Source organism: Rhinolophus sinicus, linkage group LG15 (genome assembly GCF_036562045.2).
Source record: "Rhinolophus sinicus isolate RSC01 linkage group LG15, ASM3656204v1, whole genome shotgun sequence".
NCBI lineage: Eukaryota > Metazoa > Chordata > Mammalia > Chiroptera > Rhinolophidae > Rhinolophus > Rhinolophus sinicus.
The window spans coordinates 14,303,886-14,323,916 of record NC_133764.1 but is presented as its reverse complement, the minus strand read 5'-3'; the positions used below and the strand labels follow the sequence as shown (position 1 = coordinate 14,323,916).

At 51.4% G+C, this 20,031-nt stretch overlaps 1 protein-coding gene across 13 annotated transcripts in view; it reads left to right on the top strand.

Moving 5' to 3' along the window:
- RAP1GAP2 (RAP1 GTPase activating protein 2) overlaps positions 1 to 20,031 on the top strand; it is a 206,957-nt gene that overhangs the window by 104,577 nt on the left and 82,349 nt on the right. For all 13 annotated transcript variants that reach the window (XR_002139499.2, XM_019755481.2, XM_019755478.2 and 10 more), the window contains one exon: positions 1,714 to 1,798. Coding sequence is in view for 12 of the 13 variants with exons in the window: in XM_019755481.2 (XP_019611040.2) it covers positions 1,714 to 1,798 (85 nt within the window). In the remaining variant the exon portion in view is untranslated. The remainder of the gene's footprint in view (positions 1 to 1,713; positions 1,799 to 20,031) is intronic.

Here is a 20,031-nt window from a genome sequence, read left to right as displayed (position 1 = left end):
CCTCCGTTCCCTTTTCCCCATCAGGGCTCTCAGGGGCGCAGGTCCATTGAGGAGGAGCAGGGGCTGCTTGAGAGAGTGCAGAGTGGTGGGAGGGGGCGAGCCGGCGTTAGACCCAGCTCTGTCGGCTCCACAGGCAGGTGAAGGCCGGAGCATCCCCGCTGGACCCCACCATGGAAGGGAGGCTGGTGGCTCTGATGGAGCTAGAAGAAGCCACATTTAGTCGTGTGTGTGCACGTGCACACACATGTGCTCTGTCTCAGCCCTGCTGTCTCTTGTGCTAGTTACAGTCTGGATCAGGAAGGAGGGGACCCCCCCTTTCCAGCCATCAGAGTGAGACCAAGGTCCAAGAAGAAAGAGGGGGAAGGCAGATGGAGGAGCAGTGAGGCGGACTGGCAGGGTTGAGGTTAATGGGGTCGCGTGGCTCCTCCACCAAGCCAGATGTTCACGTAGCCTCCTTACCCAGCTTCCTGGAGGACAGGCTGCAGAGCAGGCAGGGGTTGTATCAGAGTGCACGGGGCCCTATGGCGCCTGGCCTGGTTTCTCTTAGCTGGGGCCTCCCTGGCTGAGGGAAGCTGGGATGGGGTGGTGTCTGGGCCCCAGGGCAAGGGCTTGCTCTGGAAAGGCAGAGGGCTGGGCTCCGTAGGGGGCGGGTTTCTCCTGAGGGAGGTTAGGGTTGGAGCTGTTACCCCATTGGTAGGATGTGGGCTGGAAGGAAGTACAGAAGCATTCTCTCGAGGTGGCAGGGCAGTCCTCTGGTCATTTAAGTGGGACCAGGTGTTAGGCTGACTCAGGCTGGGGTTCTGGAGAAGGAAACAGTTGCAAAGTTGGGGGCTTTGACGGCTCAGTCCGGTCTTCTAGGCTCTTCATAATGTTATCCTTGCCTTCCCTCCCATCCCAGGATATAACTAGGGCACATCCGGGACACCAGAGGCCCTCGTCCGGGGACTCCCCCAGGTTCTGCCCAGCTGGTCCTATTGTGTAACTGTTGTTCCGAAGCCTTATCCCACTGCAAACATTCTGCCTAGTGATCGGACTGCAAACCAGCATTTCCTGGTCACCAGCAAGGGCCAGATGGAAAGTGGGGAGTGTGTGAGAGCAGCGAACTTGTTGCAATCATGTTGTCATGGTGACACAACTCTGTTTAGCTGCCTCTCCCCATTCTAGCCCACATGGACTAAAATAAGTTTTACCTGCAGCTTACATAGCAGGCAGTCCCGCCTTTCCAAGGTCAGCTCTCTGGCTGGTGCGTGCGTGCGTGTGTGTGTGTGTGTGTGTGTGTGTGTGTGTGTATTTAGAGACTCTAGGGAGGATGAATTGAAAACATTTACCCCTCTCCCCTTCTTCTCCCTCTCCATCCCCAGGCCTGTATCTCGTGGCCCTATAGTTGTCAGACGTCAGCATTGCATCAGAATCAGCTGGAGAGATTGTTAAAATACAGATTCCTGGGCTCCATCACTGGAGAGTCTGGTGTGCACCTGAGAATTTGCATTTCTCCCAAGTTCCCATGTGCTGCTGCTGTTGGAGCAGGGAGCACCATAGGAGCAGTCTTGCTTTAGATTTTAGTACATGCCAGCAAAAAAATGCACTCCACTCTCATTTTGCTCAGTGTGTGTGTCAGACTGTGTCCTTAAGCCCAGCCACTCTTCGAGGAGAGAGGGGAAGGTGCAGGCAGGCCCCCACTCACCTCTTTTGTGTTCCATGCCCTCCTTACAGGAAGCAGGAGCTGGCCAACAGCTCGGATGTAACCCTCCCAGACCGGTCGCTGTCCCCTCCTCTCACGGCACCTCCCACTATGAAGGTAAGAAACTCAGAGTTGGTTAGAGGGAGGGGAAGTGGGTGGGGGAAATCTCAAGGCCTTGCTTTGTATTGGCACCAGACCGTCCCAGTGGGGCCCACTGAGTGCCTAGATACCTCTGGAAACAGCGTTCCCTTGAGCTCACCGGGGCAGGAGGAAAATGTGACTGTGATACTCAGGTGTTAGGGCGTGGTCAGGAAATAGACAGGGACTGAACAGGGTTGGCAGGACACTTAGTAATTAGCGAGAGGCCTTATGGAACTGTGGACCTGGGTTTTGGAACAAGGAGCCCAGGCAGGAGTAAGTGGGAGAGACTTAGAATGTAGCTACAGGCTGGTGCCTTAAGGGGCTACTCCCCAAAAGGGCTGCCAGGGACTGGGGGTGAGGAAGAAGGGGTCCTGTGGGCTGGGACCCTCCTGGGACCTGAATGGCACTTGCATGCTGATCTTCCTGCCTCTGATGGGCTCCCTTGGGCTGGCCCTGACGTCCCAATCTCTGTAGGAGAATTAAATGCCTTAGAGGTTCTGGGGAGCCAGTAATTCTTTTCCTATTGGCACTTTATTCACAAGTCTCTTTCCTGGGAGATCACATCCCAGGACCCCAAGTCCAAGCCCCTTTCATTCCTGGAAAGAAGCCAAGGGGCAGCACCATCCCCCTACTATGCCCTTCCCCCTTTACCTTTTAGTCTCCCCTGGCAGGATGGTCACATACACCTGAGCTGACCCTCAGGGAGGACTTTGGCTCAGCCAGTATTCCTACCTAGGCAGCAGTGCCCCTCCCTTCCTCCCTCCCTCCCTCCATCCCATTTTGCCAGGTAAGGACTAGCTCTGAAGAAGTCACCTGCCTCTTGCATCATCTGAGGGGACATCTAAGCCAGCCCCCATCTCTGTCCTGGAGCTCTTCTGTGAGGTGGCTCCCAGGGAGATAATTAGGGCTCCTCGCTATTGCTCTCTGTTGCACTCCCTCTTCTCTGACCTAATCTGTTGCAAAGTGATACCCCAGAGGAAGTAGATGAAAACCATCTTCCCGTTTTCATCCCATGTTGAATGCCCTCCACACACAGAGCTGGTATACTTGGGGGAATATCATGGAATGGCAGCCGGAGCCGGCCCCGGTTGGATTAGAAGTTCAGGAATGGGTGGGGTGTATGGCTGACTGAGGACACCTGTTATCTCTTCCTGGTGGGGTGTCTGGGGGTATTGAAAGCCAGACCAATTTCATCCACCTACTCACGTTGCTGGCATCTGAGCCAAGTGCTGGGGTGGCTTGTTTGCATGAGGTAATGCTGAGGAGTGGGGTGTGAGATGCCAGTCGCTGTGCTTGTGGATGGTGGGAGTTTGCAGAGAGAACTCTGAAAGTTTCCTAGGAGGAGTCACTGAGTTCTCCTGGCAGGCTTTAATTCCTCACATACACATTTAATTCATTCAACACCCAATATTTATTTGAATGCTGTATTAGTCAAGACTCTTGATTTCAAGTGACAGAAACATAACTCACTTTGGCTTAAGCATAGAGGAAATTTGTTGCCTTCATAGTGGCAAGTATAGACTCCAAGCATGGCTGCATCCATGAAATCTGTCTCTTTCCATCTCTCTTCTATACTGGTTTCATTCTCTGTTAAACTCTATCTCTGGTGGCAGGATGGTGACAGCTGTTCCTACTTGGTAAATAACTCCAGTGAGAAGAAGAGTCTTTTCCCTAGTAGTGCTAACAAAAGTACCCGGGAGGAAGCTCATTGGCCTGGCTTAGGTCACATGTCTGTCTCTGAACCAATCATTGCAGCCAGAGAGATGGCAGGCTCTGACTGGCCAGACTTGGGTCTCATGTCCACCACCTACACCCTGAGAACCAAGAGTGGAGGAGGAGTGGCTCCTCAAAGGAAAACTGAAGTGTCACTATAAGAAAAAGAGAAAATGGATGCAGGACAGGCAAGACCAACAACTTTTCACTTCCAGTTTTGACCATGTGCCAGGCCCAGTGCTGAGCGCTGGGGACCCAGTAGTGAATAAGACATTGTGTCCCCTGTTCTGGAGCTTGTGGTCTAGCTAGGGAGACAAAAGTTGGAAACATACTTTCAAGAACGAGGGATGGATAGTTAGGTGTGTTCCAAAGGAGACACGCAGCATAGCTGAGGGACAGTATAAGGTCTGTGGAGGGGGGACTCTAACCTAATCTTGGCGAGGGTCAGGTAGGGCTTCTTGGAGGAAATGATGTTTCAACGGAACCCTGAGAGTTGAGTGGGACGTAGGCAAAGATGCAGTGAGGGTGGAGGAGAATGTTCTAGATGCTTACCCCTGGAAGTGAGGCCAAGCGACCAGTAGCACCTTCATTGTTTGGGAGTTCCTTAGAAATGCAGCATCTCAGGCCTCACTCCTGACAACTGAACCAGAATCAGCATTTTACCCACATTCCCCTTCGTGTGCACGTGACAGCTTGAGAAGCACTGCTCTAGACTCTGGAAGGCCCTGACGCAGGAGAGAGAGAGCTCCTCTAACCGGAGCACCAGAATGGCCCGAGCATCCATAGTTAGGGACGAAGAGTCAGACCCTTGGAAGTTTTGCTGAAGATTTTGGGCTTTCTCCTAATTAAGGCATTGAAATCTCGAAGATTTTAGTCAGAGGAGTAAAAGGACGGGACTTTTGAAAAGTCACCTTGGCTGTTGTGTGGAGAGTGCATAGGAGGGAGCAGAGTGGAAAGTGGGAGACGAGTCGGGAGGCCTCCCCAGGACCCAGTGAGGAGAGGACGGTGGCCTGAGTCTGAGGGCTGTGTGAGGTGATTTGGAAGTGGTCAGATTTCCTAGGAGGTAGATTGATGAGATATGAGGACTTGTGGGGAGGTAGGAGGCAAGCGTGGGCCCAGGTTTGGAAGAATTGGATAAATGTTACAGCCATTCTTTGAGATGGAGTGAGCCGGCAGGGAGGATGAGAGCTTAAGTTCTAAGTGCTGGGTTGGACATGCTTGAGACATGAATGGGGGTGTCAGTGAGCAGCTGGGTATTTGGGGGCCAGGCTTCAAAGGAGGGTCAGGACTGGAGGTAAAAATCTGGAGTCATTTTCATAGAGGTGGGAATTGAAGCTTGGGGTGGAGGGTTGGGTGGGGGCAGTGAGTTCTCCAGGGAGAGGGTGGAGTAAGAAGAAGCTTCCTGGTTCGGCCTGGTGGCTCAGGCGGTTAGAGCTCCGTGCTCCTAACTCCGAAGGCTGCTGGTTCGATTCCCACATGGGCCAGTGGGCTCTCAACCACAAGGTTGTCGGTTCGACTCCTGCAAGGGATGGTGGGCTGTGCCCCCTGCAACTAACAATGGCAACTGGACCTGGAGCTGAGCTGTGCCCTCCATAACTAAGACTGAAAGGACAACAACTTGAAGCTGAATGGCACTCTCCACAACTAAGATTGAAAGGACAACAACTGGACTTGGAAAAAAGTCCTGGAAGTACACACTGTTCCCCAATAAAAAAAAAAAAAGTCCTGTTGCCCTTCCCCAATTAAAAAATTCTTTAAAAAAAAGAAAAAAGAAGAAGCTTCCTGGGTTAGCACCTTGCATTGCAGAGACTGGTGTGGAGGGGACTGGAGACATGGTGGGAGGAGCATTTCACAAAGGAGGGTGGGCGGCCGGAGAGGCCAAGTACCACGAGCGCACAATGTCCTCTGGGCTTAGTGGCCTCGTTGCCATTGCTCATATAACCGAGAAGAGTTGTGGGGAGGGATGGGTGTGTGAGGCCTGGGTGTGTGAGGAGTGAGTGGAGATGGTGCGAGAGTCAGAGGGTGTAGACAGTGCTTGTGAGGTGGGAGCCGTGAGTGTGTGGAAATGCTGAAAGGAGGGATCCAGGAGGGTATAAGGAGATACAGGAGAGAGGGGGGCTGATCAGGAATTTGGAGCATGAGTAAGGCATTATTAGTTAACACATGGATTAATTCGGAAAATGATTTATGAACATCCACTGGGTGCCTGACCCCATTCTGCTCTGGCAGCACAGGGCCAGCAGCACAGGGCCAGCTGGCTGTCAGCGGGTAAGCCTGGCTTGTGTGGGACCCCAGGTAGGCTCAGAACAGAGCAGCAACCTGCAGGGAAGTCTTCCTGACCGATGGTCAGAAGACAGCCCCACCGCTGGTGCTCTGTCCTTCTTGTCTTTTTATTCTTAAAGATTTTATTGGGAATGGGAACAGGACTTTATTGGGGAACAGTGTGTACTTCCAGGACTTTTTTCCAAGTTAAATTGTTGTCCTTTCAACCTCAGTTGTGGAGGATGCAGCTCAGCTCCAGGTCCAGTTGCCGTTGCTAGTTGCAGGGGGCACAGCCCACCATCCCTTGCGGGAGTGGAACCGGCAACCTTGTGGTTGAGAGGACGCACTCCAACCAACTGAGCCATCCAGGAGCTTAGCGGCAGCTCAGCTCAAGGTGCTGTGTTCAATCTTAGTTGCAGGGGGTGGAGCCCACTATCCCTTGCAGGAGTTGAGGAATTGAACAGGTAACCTTGTGGTTGAGAGCCCGCTGGCCCATGTGGGAATCGAACCAGCTGTCTTCAGCGTTAGGAGCATGGACTTCCAACCACCTGAGCTACCAGGCTGGCCCCCTGTCCTTCTCATCTCTGAACTCAAGAATTTCTCAGCCTGTGACTTTACTGTCCAAAGCCCCAAGGCCAAGGTCAGAGCTGGGAACTCAGAGGACGATGCCAGGGGTCACCCTGGGGACTCACCTTGGGGGTGGGACCCTTTTATGGTTGGCGTTGGGGGTCAGCATGTGGCATACTTGGAGTTAGGGGTCTCTTTGTAACTGTCATTTGGGTTTATTCTTGCCTAAGACTTAGCCTGTGGCTGTGGTTCCAAGTCTGTTGTCTGTGGCAGGGACATTTGTTTTTCCCTTTGTGTAAAGCTAACGGATCCATATGGGACTTCAGACCACGAGCCTCATTTACCTCGCCCGGCCTCCTCCACAGAGGGAGCGTCCCTTTTGTGACTTACTTATCAAGTCATGTTGCTGGTCATTGGAAGCTTCCCTGCATTGAGTTCCTTGAGGGCTGTCCTGCTCTGTGGGTCCCCAGTCCTGTCTGGGGTGGGGTGCCTGACAGATGTTTTATGGTGTGTTGACCGTACGGGACTCCAGGTGGGAGAAGCTTAAACTTGATCTATTCCTCTGGTTTGCTTGACTCTTACATCCCAGCTGAACCTCTGTCTCCAGGTAATACTCTTCTAAATTAAGCTCGTAGACATATGTTCTTTGTGGTGTGGACTGCAGCCCCATCCTTCCCCATCTGTCTCATGTGGGGTCACCTGGGCAGACTCTGGGCGCCCCCCTGCGATGAGGGCAGGATCAGGCTCTCGACCTCCTGGTTGTTATTGTACACGGAGGTCTGAGACACCCGAGGTAGAGGCTGGACTCTCTCCAGGGTCTCTGGCCCTGGGGGTTCTACAGCCCCCACACAACATCTGGGCAGTGGGGGAGGGTCTCATCCAGTTCCCTTGGCAACACAGGTTGGGGCAGGGCTGGCAGGCATACCCCTTTGTTATTGGTTAGCTTGGGGAGTCACAGAATGTCAGGGATGGATGGTCTATTTCCTTTATAGATAAATTGGATGAGAAATGACTTGCCCAAGGTCCCCCTGAAGATACCGTGTTCCTCCTGTAGTCAGCAGATTAAGTTAAATTCCAAGGCCCAAACTATGTTTGGTAAAGTGCTCTCTCTTCTCATCCCACCCCACACACGCAGAGACAGCCCTTCCTCTAGTTGCTTCTCCCATCTGGAAGGGACTGGTGGAGGAAGAGCGAGCCTCCAGCCTGAGAATCTCTTCCCCCCAGGCCCCTGCCCCTCACTGCCATGACTGCTGCAACTGGTCCCTGACTCACCCTCCCCCACCTCTTTGCTGTTTGTGTTTTTCAAGAGGATTTTTTTTCTAATATGAAACTGAGAAAAAGCAACCAGAGAAAGAGATGCAGAGCAGATGGGCTGAATGAGAGCCCAGTTCCCAGCCAGAGCTCAAACTGTGGATGACGCAGGGTGGGCTGGGAGAGGAGTTTGGGGCTGTCTCCCTGGGAATGCTGTGGATTGTTTCCAGGCCCACGTTTGTTGTCATCTTGTTTTCATGCCCAAATGGATCAACAGGCTTTTAGGGAGGGCTGGCTTTGTGTGCCCAGCGCTGCACTGGGTCCCATGGGGTCAAACCAAGGCCGCAGACCTCACCCCTCAAAGAACCTGCTGTCTACAGGGGGCCTTCCTTGAGTAGAAGAAACCATATGGCTCAGCATGTAACAAGCTCAAGTGTGTCAAGTGGCTTTTCAGTGTGGTGGAGAGAAGTAAGGACAGCTTTGTGGGGAGGCGGAGTGGGGAGTTAGGAGGGGCCCTAATGGCAAGCATGGGGGCTGTGCTAGCCCCCCTGGGTCCAACCATACACAACAATCTCCCTGGGCTTCTTGAAGTGAAGGAGTCGGGGTTGGGTGGAGCCTCCTGATTCTCCGTTAGCTCACAGTACGTGTGCAGAGTTTTCGTTGAAGGTGACAATGCTGGGATTTGATGTGACCTTGATCTGAACCGTCACCACTGGCCTCTGCAGCCCCACCAGACCTGGGCTGGCCTGGTCAGCTGGGAGGTGACTGTTGTTCCGTCTTCTCCACCCACTTACTGCAAGTCTGAGGGCAGCGCCCGCTCAGACCTTCCTCTTTCCAGAAGAGGATGAAGAGGCCCAGGGTTCCTTCTGTGGGGTGAGCGGGAAGTCTTGTTCCTACTTTGCTTCCTTGGTACTTCGCTCTCCCGGACTCATGAATGTTCCCGAAACCCTCCGAGGTAGGTCAGGCAGGTACGTAAGTCTCCAGATGCTGGGGAAGAAAATGGAGGTCAGAGAAACCTTCTCTTCTGCCGTCTCTTCATTCCCTCTGGGCAGAGCTGCGCTGGTCTCCTTCTGTCCTCCCAGGCTCACCAATTGCCCCCCAGCCAGTCTCTCTCCCTGGCAGTGGGCTGGGGCTTTCTTTCCAGTTTGTAGCACAGCCCCAGGCCCAATGCCATCTCTTCATTTTGCCCCTGGTTCCTACCTACCCCTCTCTTCCATCTACCTTGGGAAGGGTTGAGTGAGGGGGTATCTGCATCCCTCAGATCTACCCATTTTTATGGATGAAGTAAGGAGGCATTTGTGGGCAGGATGTGGGGAGCCTTCTTGGGTGGGGGCAGGGAGGGCTGGAGGACATCAGCAAAGAGGTTTGGTTTTCCCTTTCGTTAAGAAAGCCCTGGAGGGGGACATGAGAGGACAAATATTTGTTCCCCTCATTACCACTGCTGCAAGAGGTTTAGCGGGTCCTCTTGTTGATGCTGTGGGCCCTGGGAGAGCCGTCCCTGGTCTCCCCACAGGCCCTATTTATGCCTCCTGTCCAGATGCCCTCTCCTCAGGAGCCACTGCCAGAAGCCCTTTGATTTCGTTTCGGCCAGCGGACAGGGAAACCCCAGGGCAGTGCAGACGTGAGGAAGGGCTTACTTGGGTCTGCATCTATGGGGACACAGCTTGGAGGCGTGGACCCTCATGTCTGCTTAGCTGTGCATATATATAGTATATATTGTTCCTGATTTTGTTCATGTTTTAAGGCCAACTAGCTTACACTTCTTGCAAATTACTTTAGGTATAACTGGATTTAAAAAAAAATGGACGTACATCGAAATGCATAAATGTTAAATGCATACTTTTATTACCCATGCGACCCATAGTCTGATTCAGATGTAGGACGTTTCTGCCATTGTAGAAAGTTCCCCATGTCCCTTTATAGGCAATCCCCTCCACCCCCCAAGCAACCAGTGTTCTGATTTTTTTCACTATAAATTAGTTTTGCGTGTTCTAGAACTTAATTTAAAAGGAATTATGCAGCATGTACTCCTTTGTGTCCAATTCAGCGTAGTATCTGGAAGATTCGCTCATGCTCCCGAACGTACGTGTAGTTTGCATATGAGGCACAATTTTTTAATTCTCCTGTTTAGTTGTTTCCAGTTTTTGACTATAGTGCATAGGTTTTGTTTTGTCTTGGACATGTGTTTTCATTTCTCTTAGGTAAATATCTAGAGTGAAATGCCTGGGTCAAAGGGTAGGTGAATGTTTAACTTTCTGTGAAAACGTCAAACTTTTTGCCAGACGGTTATACTATTTTACGTTCCTACGGGGCGGTGTTACAAGAGTTTCAACTGTTTCATGTCCTCGTCCACATTTGCCATTGCCAGTCTGTTTAATTTTAGCCACTTGTGTGGGCGGGTAAGGGTATCTCCTTGTGGTTTTAATTTGTGTTTTTCTGATGACTAATAATATCGTTACAGTTTCTGTTGACCATTCTTATAGTGTCTTGTCCCCCTCTTCCCCTTTTAAAATTGGGTTGCTTGTCTTCTTGTGCATTCTTTACATATTCTGGATACAAGTTCATTCTTTTTCTTACCGGTGTCTTTGATGAGCAGAAGTTTTCATTTTGATGCTATCTAATTTACAGATTTTTTTCATTTTGTGTTTATCGCTTTCTGTGTCTTAAGAAATCTTTGCTTACTCTATATCACAAAGATTTTCTTCCATGTTTTCTTTAGAAGTTTTATTGGTTTAGCTGTAGGTCTAAGATCCATCTTAATGTAATTTAATTGTGTAAAGCATGATATAGGGGTCGAGGTGTATTTATTCCCATATGGATATCCAGTTGTTGAAAAGACAATGTTTTGCTTTGGTACCTTAGTCAAAACTCCACGGGCTGTGTGAGTGCACCCATGTATTTGTAGTTTGTCACTGTAAGCCATGGTGTTTCTCTAGATCAGGGATGGCAAGTAGGTGACGCTTGTGTTATCAGTCCACCCTTCTGCCCCTATGGCAGTTGTTAGTAGTTGATCATGGCACTCTTTCCCAGAAGTTTAGACATGGTCTCAGAATCCTCTCCAACAAAGCACTGCAGGCAGCCACCGCCAGTCGTTTGGAGTTGACATTCGAGATGAATTACTTCTGGCATCGCTGATTGAAATTGTCAGAAGAAGTTAAGCTATTTGCTCCAGATTCCACAACCGGTGAGGGCAGAGGCAGGATTTGGAATCCGGTCTTTTTGTGTGACACCGAAGCCTGTGCTGTCTTATCCACTCCTCCGGACTGCTTGGCAGGAATCATTTAAGCGTGTTACTTAATCTCCCTGACCTCCAGTTTCTTCACCTGTGGAATAGGGTCAGTGGCCACCTAGAAGAGCAGCTGGGCAGAGTAGTGAGGTGGTGGAGTGAAGTAGCTGGTGGCGTGCCTACACGAGTAAGTGCTCACTAAGTGGTAATGCAATAATGTGATAATGACGACGATGACGTGGTGGTTGTTGCCCTTGAAAAGCAGTTAGAGCTTCTCTCTAGGGAACTGGCAGCCAGCAGCACATGAGAGTCCCTTGCCTGCTCCCATGGAGGCTTGGGCTCTTGGCCTTTCAAGCTGGAGGCCCCAGAGGGGAGTCCTGCTTCCTAGGAATTGCTAATGGAGCCCAAGCCACAGCCCTAGGTGTCCAGACCACCTAGGCCTTACTCCTTCTCCCCTTTGTGTTGGGGAACAGGCCTGCTGGGCTTCCAGAATGCTTTCTCTGGGAGCCCTCTTTCCCTCGCCTTTGATTCTCCAGCCTATTTCCCTTTCCTTTGGACAGGCCACATGCTCTCCATGGCGGCTAATCCCGTTAGTTTGACTTGGACCTGCATCCCTTTGAGGTTCTTCATCAAAAGAGGTGAAGTAATATTGAATCGCAGTTCAGAACACAGTTTCTGGAGCCAGTGTGCCTGGGCTTAAGGCTTTATCACCTCCTAGCTTGTAACTTCTCTGTGCCTCAGTTTCCCCATTTGTAGAATAGGGATATAAGAGAACCTGCCTCATGTGGTTGTAATGGGCACGAATTGAGATGATGAACGTTTATCACTTAGAACAGAGACACATGGCACGTGTGGCAGAAGTGTTAGTCATTAGTCTGCCAGAGAAGAGCCGTGCTGAGAGAGGAAGCCTGGAGGAAGACACTGATTTTCCTGTTGTTAATACAGTTTCTCCTCAGGACTCCCTGATTTCCTGCCCTCCCTGGTCCCCACGGCTGAGGTGCCTCTCGTTGTCCAACGAACAGAAATTGAAATTGCATTTGATGTGATTTGCCCCACCTGAGCCCTGTGTATTAGACCTGAAACCCTGCCTGAAAAATGTGGGTGGCAGTGAGAGTATTGGAAAAAGGCCCCAAACAAAGGCCCTGCCCAGCAAACTCAGACAGACCTGGGGAAGGGTTTTCAGGGAGGGAGCATCCCTCTGCGTCATGCTCCCAACTCCTGTAGTCGGGCTGGCCTTAGCCCATCGGGGGCACAGACCACGTGGCCCCCATGGGAACAGGAAGACTCTGCAATGTCGGAGTCGTCAGAAAGGATTTTGGGGTTGGACGGAGTGGAGACCTAGATAATTCAAGACTGTGGAGAGTTCCACGGTTGGCCTTAGTGTGCATTTTATGTTTGTCTCCATCAGAGGTTTCCTTCCTAATTCCTTTTGCCTGTGGCTAATATGAAGAGCAGTCCATATTTCTGACTGACCTTGTGCCCCGATAGAGCACTTTACATTCAGGGCGTCTCTGGGGGGCTGCTTCGCACACTGCTCTAGCTCAGGCTGTGCCACCTGCGTTGGAAGGCCTGACCAGCCCTCCTCCCCTAACTCACCCCTGGCTCTGCGACATCCTGCTTGTGTGGGGTCCCGGTTTTCCCGATGGATTGTTCTAGGTCTGGGGCGCAGAGGCTGGGACCTGGGCCTGGACTTTAGCAACCACTGTGTGACATCGTGCGGTTCAGTCATCTTCTGTGCACCTCAGTTCCTTCATCTGCAGAACTGAGCCCACCCCACATTGTTGCTGTGAGGAAGCAGGTGGGCAAGGGCTTCAGAAAGCACCGGGCACATACAGGCATTATGCATTCGTATGTAATGAATACTAGTGGTTGTTTTCAGGCAATGAGCTGAATGCTTGTGGGCTGGTTTCGTTGAGTATCCCTCTCTTCTCCTCTTCCAGCTGCCACAGACACTTCTTTACTGGGACCAGCTCAGGAGGGGTTCCCCCCCACCCCCATGCATGCATGTCATTTACCTGACACTCAAGCCCAGTGTGTCTGGTGCTTTGGGGGGCAGTGGATGGGGGGTTCTGTGTTTGCTCCTGAAGGGACATCACCCGCACAGTTCTGAGCCCCTGTGGCTAGCTCCTATGTGTCCCTCTCCTGTTAGCTCCCCCTGCCCCACCTCTGGCAGATTCCCTGCTGAGTGTGGAGATGGCGTTTTAGGCCTTAGCTGGGGTATTCATTTCCCGGGACTGCTGTAACAGATGACCAGAAACTTGGTGGCCTAACAACAGAAATTTATTCTCTCACAGTTCTGGAGGCTAGAAGTCCAAAATCAGGGTGTTGGCGTGGTGTGCTCCCTCCAAAGGCACTAGTGGAGGATGCTTGCTTGCTTCTTTCAGCTTCTGGTGGCACCAGGCATTTGTTTGGCTTGGGGACTCCACTCTCTGCCTCCATCTTCACATGGCCACCTCTTCTCCCTGGCGTGGCTGTCTCTGCTTGTGGGTCACTTACAAGGATTTAGGGCCCACCTGAATCCACCTGGGTCCCATTTCAAGATCTTTAACTTGGTTCCATTTGCAAAATCTTCTTTCCAAACTAGGTCACATTTGAAGGTTACTGGACATGGACATATTTTTTTTTTTGGCGGGGGAACCACCATTTAACCCGCTATAGGTATGGGCTGCCGTCTCTCAGGAGCTCCTGATGGGAGTTTGGTGAGGCTCAAAAGCTGTGCCAGCACCTGCTCACCCTTGTGTAGTTGGGTGTCATTTAAGTGTGAGTGCAGGGGTGGGGCGGGGTGTCGCAGGGGCAGGGCTGGGAGGATCTGGTCCAGGGCCGTCCCAGCTCAGTATCCTGAGGGACAGGGTTGTTTCTTTCCATCCTTGCTGCCAAGGGCCTGGTACATAAGGGGCCCACAGTAGGCGCTTCATAAACACTTAGTAGTCGGTGCTTAATAAAAACTCATAATAGTCTTCACTGATGGAGCCAGCCTTGAGAATGTGACTTTGAACAAAAAAGCCCAGTATTTTCTTGGAGAATTTTCATAAGAATTATTTTTCCCCCAAATAGCAGCCCCCCCTCCGTGATTTTTAAATAAAATGATATATGCTTATTATAAAAAAATGAAGCAATTGTAAAGTACAGAGAAAGGAAAAAAACCTACCCCTAACAATATCCTCCCATCCAGACACATTCATCTTTACCATTTGCCCAGCGTCCAGACATCTTGGCATCATACACACAGATAGAGGCATAAATAAACGGGATCTCACTGTTTGTGCTCCTTTGTAATAAAAAGAGTTAGATTCAATTTTACTTGCATTTATCCAGTGGTGAAAAAAACCAGGAGGCTCAGGCGGGATTGCTGAAATTTGGATAAATGTTTCCTCTCTGTAAGACGTATTAATTCTTATAAGAGTCCTCTAAAGATGAGGTAAAAGATTAAAAAAAAACACACCACACACACAAAAAAAAACCTTTGAAGGTAGAGACATTAATTTTTGTTTTTACTAAATTATTTCAACTTTATACATAGTGGTTGGTTCCCTGATTTAAAATACAAGAACCAGGTGATTTTGGAGGGGAGGTGGTACAGTCTGTGAACTTGGCCTCTCAGAGGGCACGACATACTGCTTTTGAGGGGAACTCCTATGCCCTTCCCAGGAGACTGGGCTGATGCGTTCTGCATCTCCAGCCACATGAAGGGAGCGTGTGAGAGCCCAAGCTCAGTTACACATGGAAAGCAAACTGAGCCCTGGGCTGCTGGATTTGTTGGGTTTGTTAGCAGATGACACGGGCTGAGTTGCTTTGATTTGGCAGCGGGGCCAAGAAGTTTCTGAAATGTCAGATGTGACTCTGATGGCTGGTTGGCTCTAAGTGGGATGCCAGAAGTGAGGGGTGGATGGCCGGTGGTGTGAGCTGCTGTAGAAGAGAAAAAGAAGAGGAAGGGGGGAGAAAGGAAATTGGAGGTGGGGGCGGGGAGGAGGCAAGGAGAGGAAAAGAGGGAAAGACCGGTAGAAGAAGGGAGTGGGGAGGCCGGTGGTGGTAGAAGAAGGAAGGAAAAGGGTGGGGATAGGTGAGGAGGAGGAGTTGGGGTTACTTCATCATTCGCTGGTAGGCCTGGGCCCAATTTATTCCCAGACATGCTTTGTTCGACCAACATGATATTTAAAAATTCATTTCAGTGCTATGGGGGAAGGATGTGTTCTCTCCAACCCCTATTTTGCCTTATATCCTCCTGATTCCTAAACGTGTCTGGGTTCAGGACCTTTGCCAGATGGGCTGCTGCTCTTTCTAGAGCTCTCCCTTCCCTGGGGCTGCTTGTGGTGGTGGCCTGGGCTCCGAGGAGACAGAATTGCATCTCCCCCCAGAGATGTAGTGGGGATCAGGATCCGGCTGGATTCCCTCCCAGCTCCCCAGCCTCACCCTTCTGTGGGTGTCCAGATGGGGTTCAGGACAGCATTTGAGTGTCCTTTTGTGGGGGGTGATTCCATGTTTGGGAGAGCTGGGCTGTGGGAGACAGGAAGCAGGGGCTGTGGCTTATTTATCTCCATCTCCTCATGTTTGGTGACTCTTTATTGAACTGGAAAGGTATGATCTCTACTCTTAGAGGGTATGATGACTACGAGGACGCAGAGCCCAAGAAACCACGCTCTGAGAGTGACCGGAGATGAGACACGATGTCTACTGAGTGCACCCGGGGTCCCTTCAAGGGTGGCCTCAGTAAGCGCAAATAGGCAGGAAACCCTTGCACGATGTCACTTCCCAATGAGGGGATGGATCTAGGGGGCCCCAGAGTGAATCCCTTAAACACCAGCATAGTGAAACAGAAAGCAGGTCAGGAACCATGGTCAGATCTGAGGAGCAGGAAGGTGGGTCTTCAAAGTCTTGTCACCCAGAGCCTGCAGGTGCCTGAGGGTGGTGCTGGCAGCGGAGGTAGGAACCAGGAAGCCAGGCCTTCCAGGTCACTGGCCCAGCCTGAGTTGTCATGGACAGACAGTGTCCTGATCCTGTTTGCGTGGTGTGGTCCTCTGCCACCGGGTGGGCAACCTTTCTCCTTGCTGCCTGAGTCCCAGGTCCAGTGGAGGTCAGGAGTCCACACCTGGTTTTGTGAAGACCAGGAAAGAGCATCAAGGCAGTTATTAAAATATTAAAATCAAGTTCACCCCAGATGGTGCATATGTACCACAGAGCATTTCAGTTTTAAGGAATGGGGTAAGGTTACCCAGTCAGAGGCACGGAGCTAGAGCCTCCGAGTTCCTTCCTCTCCACAAAGTCTTGCTGGACATGTACTATCAAGCTGTCTGTATTAGTTTCTTATGGCTGCTGAAACAAAGGGCCACAAACGTAGTGGCTTAAGATAACACAGACTTATCATCTTATAGTTGTGGTGGCCAGAAGTCTGACAAGGGCCTCATGGGGCTAAAATCAAGGTGTTGACAGGGCTGCCTTCCTTCTGGAGACTCGAGGGGATAGTCCATTTCCTGGCCTTTTCCAGCTTCTAGAGGCCGCCTGCATTCCTTGGCTCTTGGCCCCATTCCTCTGTCTTCAAAGGCAGCAACCACTAAACCAGATCCTCACACTGCCATCTGTCTGGTTCTCTCTCTTCTGCCTCCTGTTATAAGAACTCTTGTGACTGAACTGGGCCCACTTGGATAATGCAGGCTCCTCTTCTCATCTCATGGTCAGCTTATTAGCAACTTTCATTCCATCTGCAACCTCAATTCCCCGTTGCTGCCATGTAACCTCACATATTCACAGGCACTGAGGATTAGGGGGGCATTATTTAGCCTATGACAAGATCAGGGCACCTTCATGGTTCAGTGGGAGAGGCTGGGCTTTGTTAGACCTGAGTTCCCCATCTGTAAGATGGGGGATTTTTTATCCACTTCCTAGCGGAAACTCTAGAGGCCCAGCACACAGTAGGGCTTCTTTCTGTAGGATTCCGTGGTTCTGTGACTGATTCTTGGCCTGCCTGATTTCATTGCTTTTTGGGCCCATGACATTATATGATTTCAAATATCCTCCTCCTGACTATGGGATTTGAAGAGCATGTCGCATGTCCCTAAACTTTTCCACAGAGAAAGGAAGGCCACACAACACCCACACTGCCTGTCTAGAGCTGAGAGGTGGCCTTGATTTTGTTACCTTGAGTCGGCAACTAGCTGATCTCCCATCCATGTGGAACGATAACCCTTCACTGAGGAGAAGATGGCATAGGTGAGCTTCACCTTGCCCTGATTTGCAGTTGTCCAATATTCTCTTGAAAGGAGGTGCCCTTGCCTACCTCCAATCACACATTGTCATCTCCCTCCCATCTAACCTGAATCTTTCTTGCTGCAGTTTCAGCCTGTTGGCTCTCCATTTGGCTGGCAGGGAAGCAGCAAAGCTGCCGCCAGGTCGATAATGACACCTAATCCTAGTGATCTGCTTCTGTCCCATTGTAACAGTGCCACCACTTCTATCCCCAGGCCACCCTCTGCTTCTTCCCATCAGAGGGTGCTGTCTGTTGTGTAGGTCCAGGGTCATTTGGGGGTGAAGATGGGAAGGCCCGTGGGAGGAGCGGGAAGCACTTCATTATGCTGAGACTGGTTGTGCTTAGATAACCCTCCCCAGGTGACCTGCCTGGCACAGAACGTCCCTGTCCTGGTCCCCCAGGTCAGATAGTGTTGCCTGGCTACGGGGCAGCCAGCGCGGCTCTGGCAGGGAAAGTAAATAGGCACATATGTTTACAATTCAGTATCACTGGGCAGTCAAACATGTGGCAGCACCTTCCAGCCCACCAAGAATCTGTAATTCTCCTCACTCCATGAGTGTGTGTGTGTGTGTGTGTGTGTGTGTGTGTGTGTGTGTGTGTACCAAGACCCAGATGGTCTCTTCTGGGAATTGGCCATCCGTTGTTGTGTGGGACGGGGAGTGGGTGGGTGAGTTACAGCCTCAGCCCCAGGGGAACTGTCAACCTGGTCACCTGGGCAAGACTCTTTAGACACTCTGGGGCTGGCCTGGACGCCTCAGCTGGCTGGAGCTTTGAGGGCACGGGGCTCTGGGGCAGCTCATGCAGATTTTGCCTTGGACTGCAGCAATCGGAAGGTGTGCACTGCCTGGGGCGCCCAGCGCAGGGGATGGGTAGGGGCTGAAGTCAGCAATCTGCTGGCCAACAAGGTGTCCTGTGTGTGGCTACCTCTGACCAGAGGAAAGGATGGCTTTTCCCAGTTGGTCCACGGGAGGGGTACCCTTTTTGAATTAACACAAAGGATAGCCTTGGTCCTGCTAAAGGGGACTCATTAAGTTGGTTGAGTCCCAAAGACCACATGTGGGATGCCAAGCATCGTGTGGCTTGTCCCCAGGCAGCCTCAGTGCCTCCTCAGGTGGAGCAGGGGTCTTGGCAGCTCTGGGGAAACAGGAGGTGGACAGACCCATGTCTTTCGTAAGTGGTAGGAAAGCAGGCCGGCCTTCTCTTAGCTGGAGGTACACAAATGGCTGCCTGGGGTACCTGTGGGCACTCAGTGGGGGGAGAGCCTAGGATGGTGTCCTAGTAGGGTCACTTCTGGCAGGGATCATTTGACAGCAGTGGGTGGTCCACAGCCAGTGAGGTTGACTATTTTCCCTGCATGTGCTTTGTGCTTGTTCCTCTTCTGTTACTCAAAGACTTCTTCCTCTCCCCCACCCTATTGCCTCCCTCCTTCTTTCTAAATCTCCTGACTCAAAGGCACTGCTAGGATGCCACCACCCCCATGAAGCCTTCCCTGAACTCCTCTAGCGAGAGTTTGTATTGCTTGCTCTCCTGCATTAAGAACACCTTATACATGGAAGTGCCAGTGAAATGCCTTCATTCACTTTGCAAATGATTTATTGACTGCCTGCCATGGATTAGGGACTGCTCTAGGGCCTGAGGATACAGCAGTGAACATGATTCCTGCCCTCATGGCGCGTACCTGCCAGTCAGGGAGGTGGACTGTAGATAAGAAAGTCACCTACAACTGCAGCTTCTGATCGGTGCTCTGAGAGAAAGACACAAACGTGATGTTGGGGTGGTCGTCATTTCAGGGGTGCTATTCGAGAATATCGGTGTCGTATCAGTGTCAGTGGGAGGGAGAAATGGCTTTCTATGGGGGCTCGAAGAAGGCATCTGGAGGAGGTAATGTTTAAGCTGAGCCCTGAGGAGGATGAGAAGGAATGTCTGTGTGAAGAGCCGGGGGTGTGCCTGGATGCCGGAAATGAAAATGCGAAGGCACCAAGGTCAGGAAGAGTCTGTACTTTTGAGGAACAGAAAGGAGGCCTGTGTGGCTAGAGTAGAGTGAACAACACGAGGCTGCAGAGAGGCAGAGCCTGTCAGGCCTGTGGGCCTTGGAGGGGTTTAGGTCTTCTTCACCAGCAAAGTGATGTGATGTCTGTCCGGCTGCCATGTGGCGAAGGGATTACAGTTCAGTACAAATGGAAGGAGGGAGACCAGATTGGGGGTTGTTGCTCTAGTCTTGACAAAAAAGTGGAGGGGGCTTGGACGTGGGAGGTTGGCAGTGGAGATGGACAGAAATGGGTGAATTCAAGTTTTATTGAGCAGGTCGAGACCACAGGGTGAACTGATGGACTGGACATGGGAGGTGAGGGACAGGGAGGAATCTAGCTGTGTCGTCATCCTAGATGGTACTTGAGCAATGGATGGGTTTTGGTCCCGTTTTTCTGAGACAGAGAAGCCTGGGAAGGTTCGGGGAGGAAGATCAGAGGCTCTATTTTGGACACACCAAGTCTGAGATATTCATGAGACAGTGAAGTGGAAAAATCAAATATGTACTTGGAGATGCTGATGTGGACGTCCAAGGAGAGGTCAAGGTTGGAGATATTCATGTGGGGCAATCAGCAGAGAGGCGGTTTGAAGTCTGGGAGGATGGATGGGTCGCGTGGGAGGACAGTGGAGACACACGAGAGGAGGGCCTTCAGAGAGGCGGAGCCGGTGGAGAGGGCTGGAGGCAAACAGGAGAGCAGGGCTGCTGTGGACACCCAGTGGAGGGAACGCTGCAAGGAGGGAGTGGTGCTGCGCGATGAAGAGGAGGGCAGAAGTTCTTCTTGTATGTGGCAATGTTGAGGTCGTTGGTGGCCTTGATAAGAGCTTTTCAAGGGGGCTGTGGGGCCAGATTGATGGCTGCGCTGATGGAGGCAGGAAGACTGTTGCTTAAGGTGTGTAGAATTCCCCAGAACTGACCAGAGT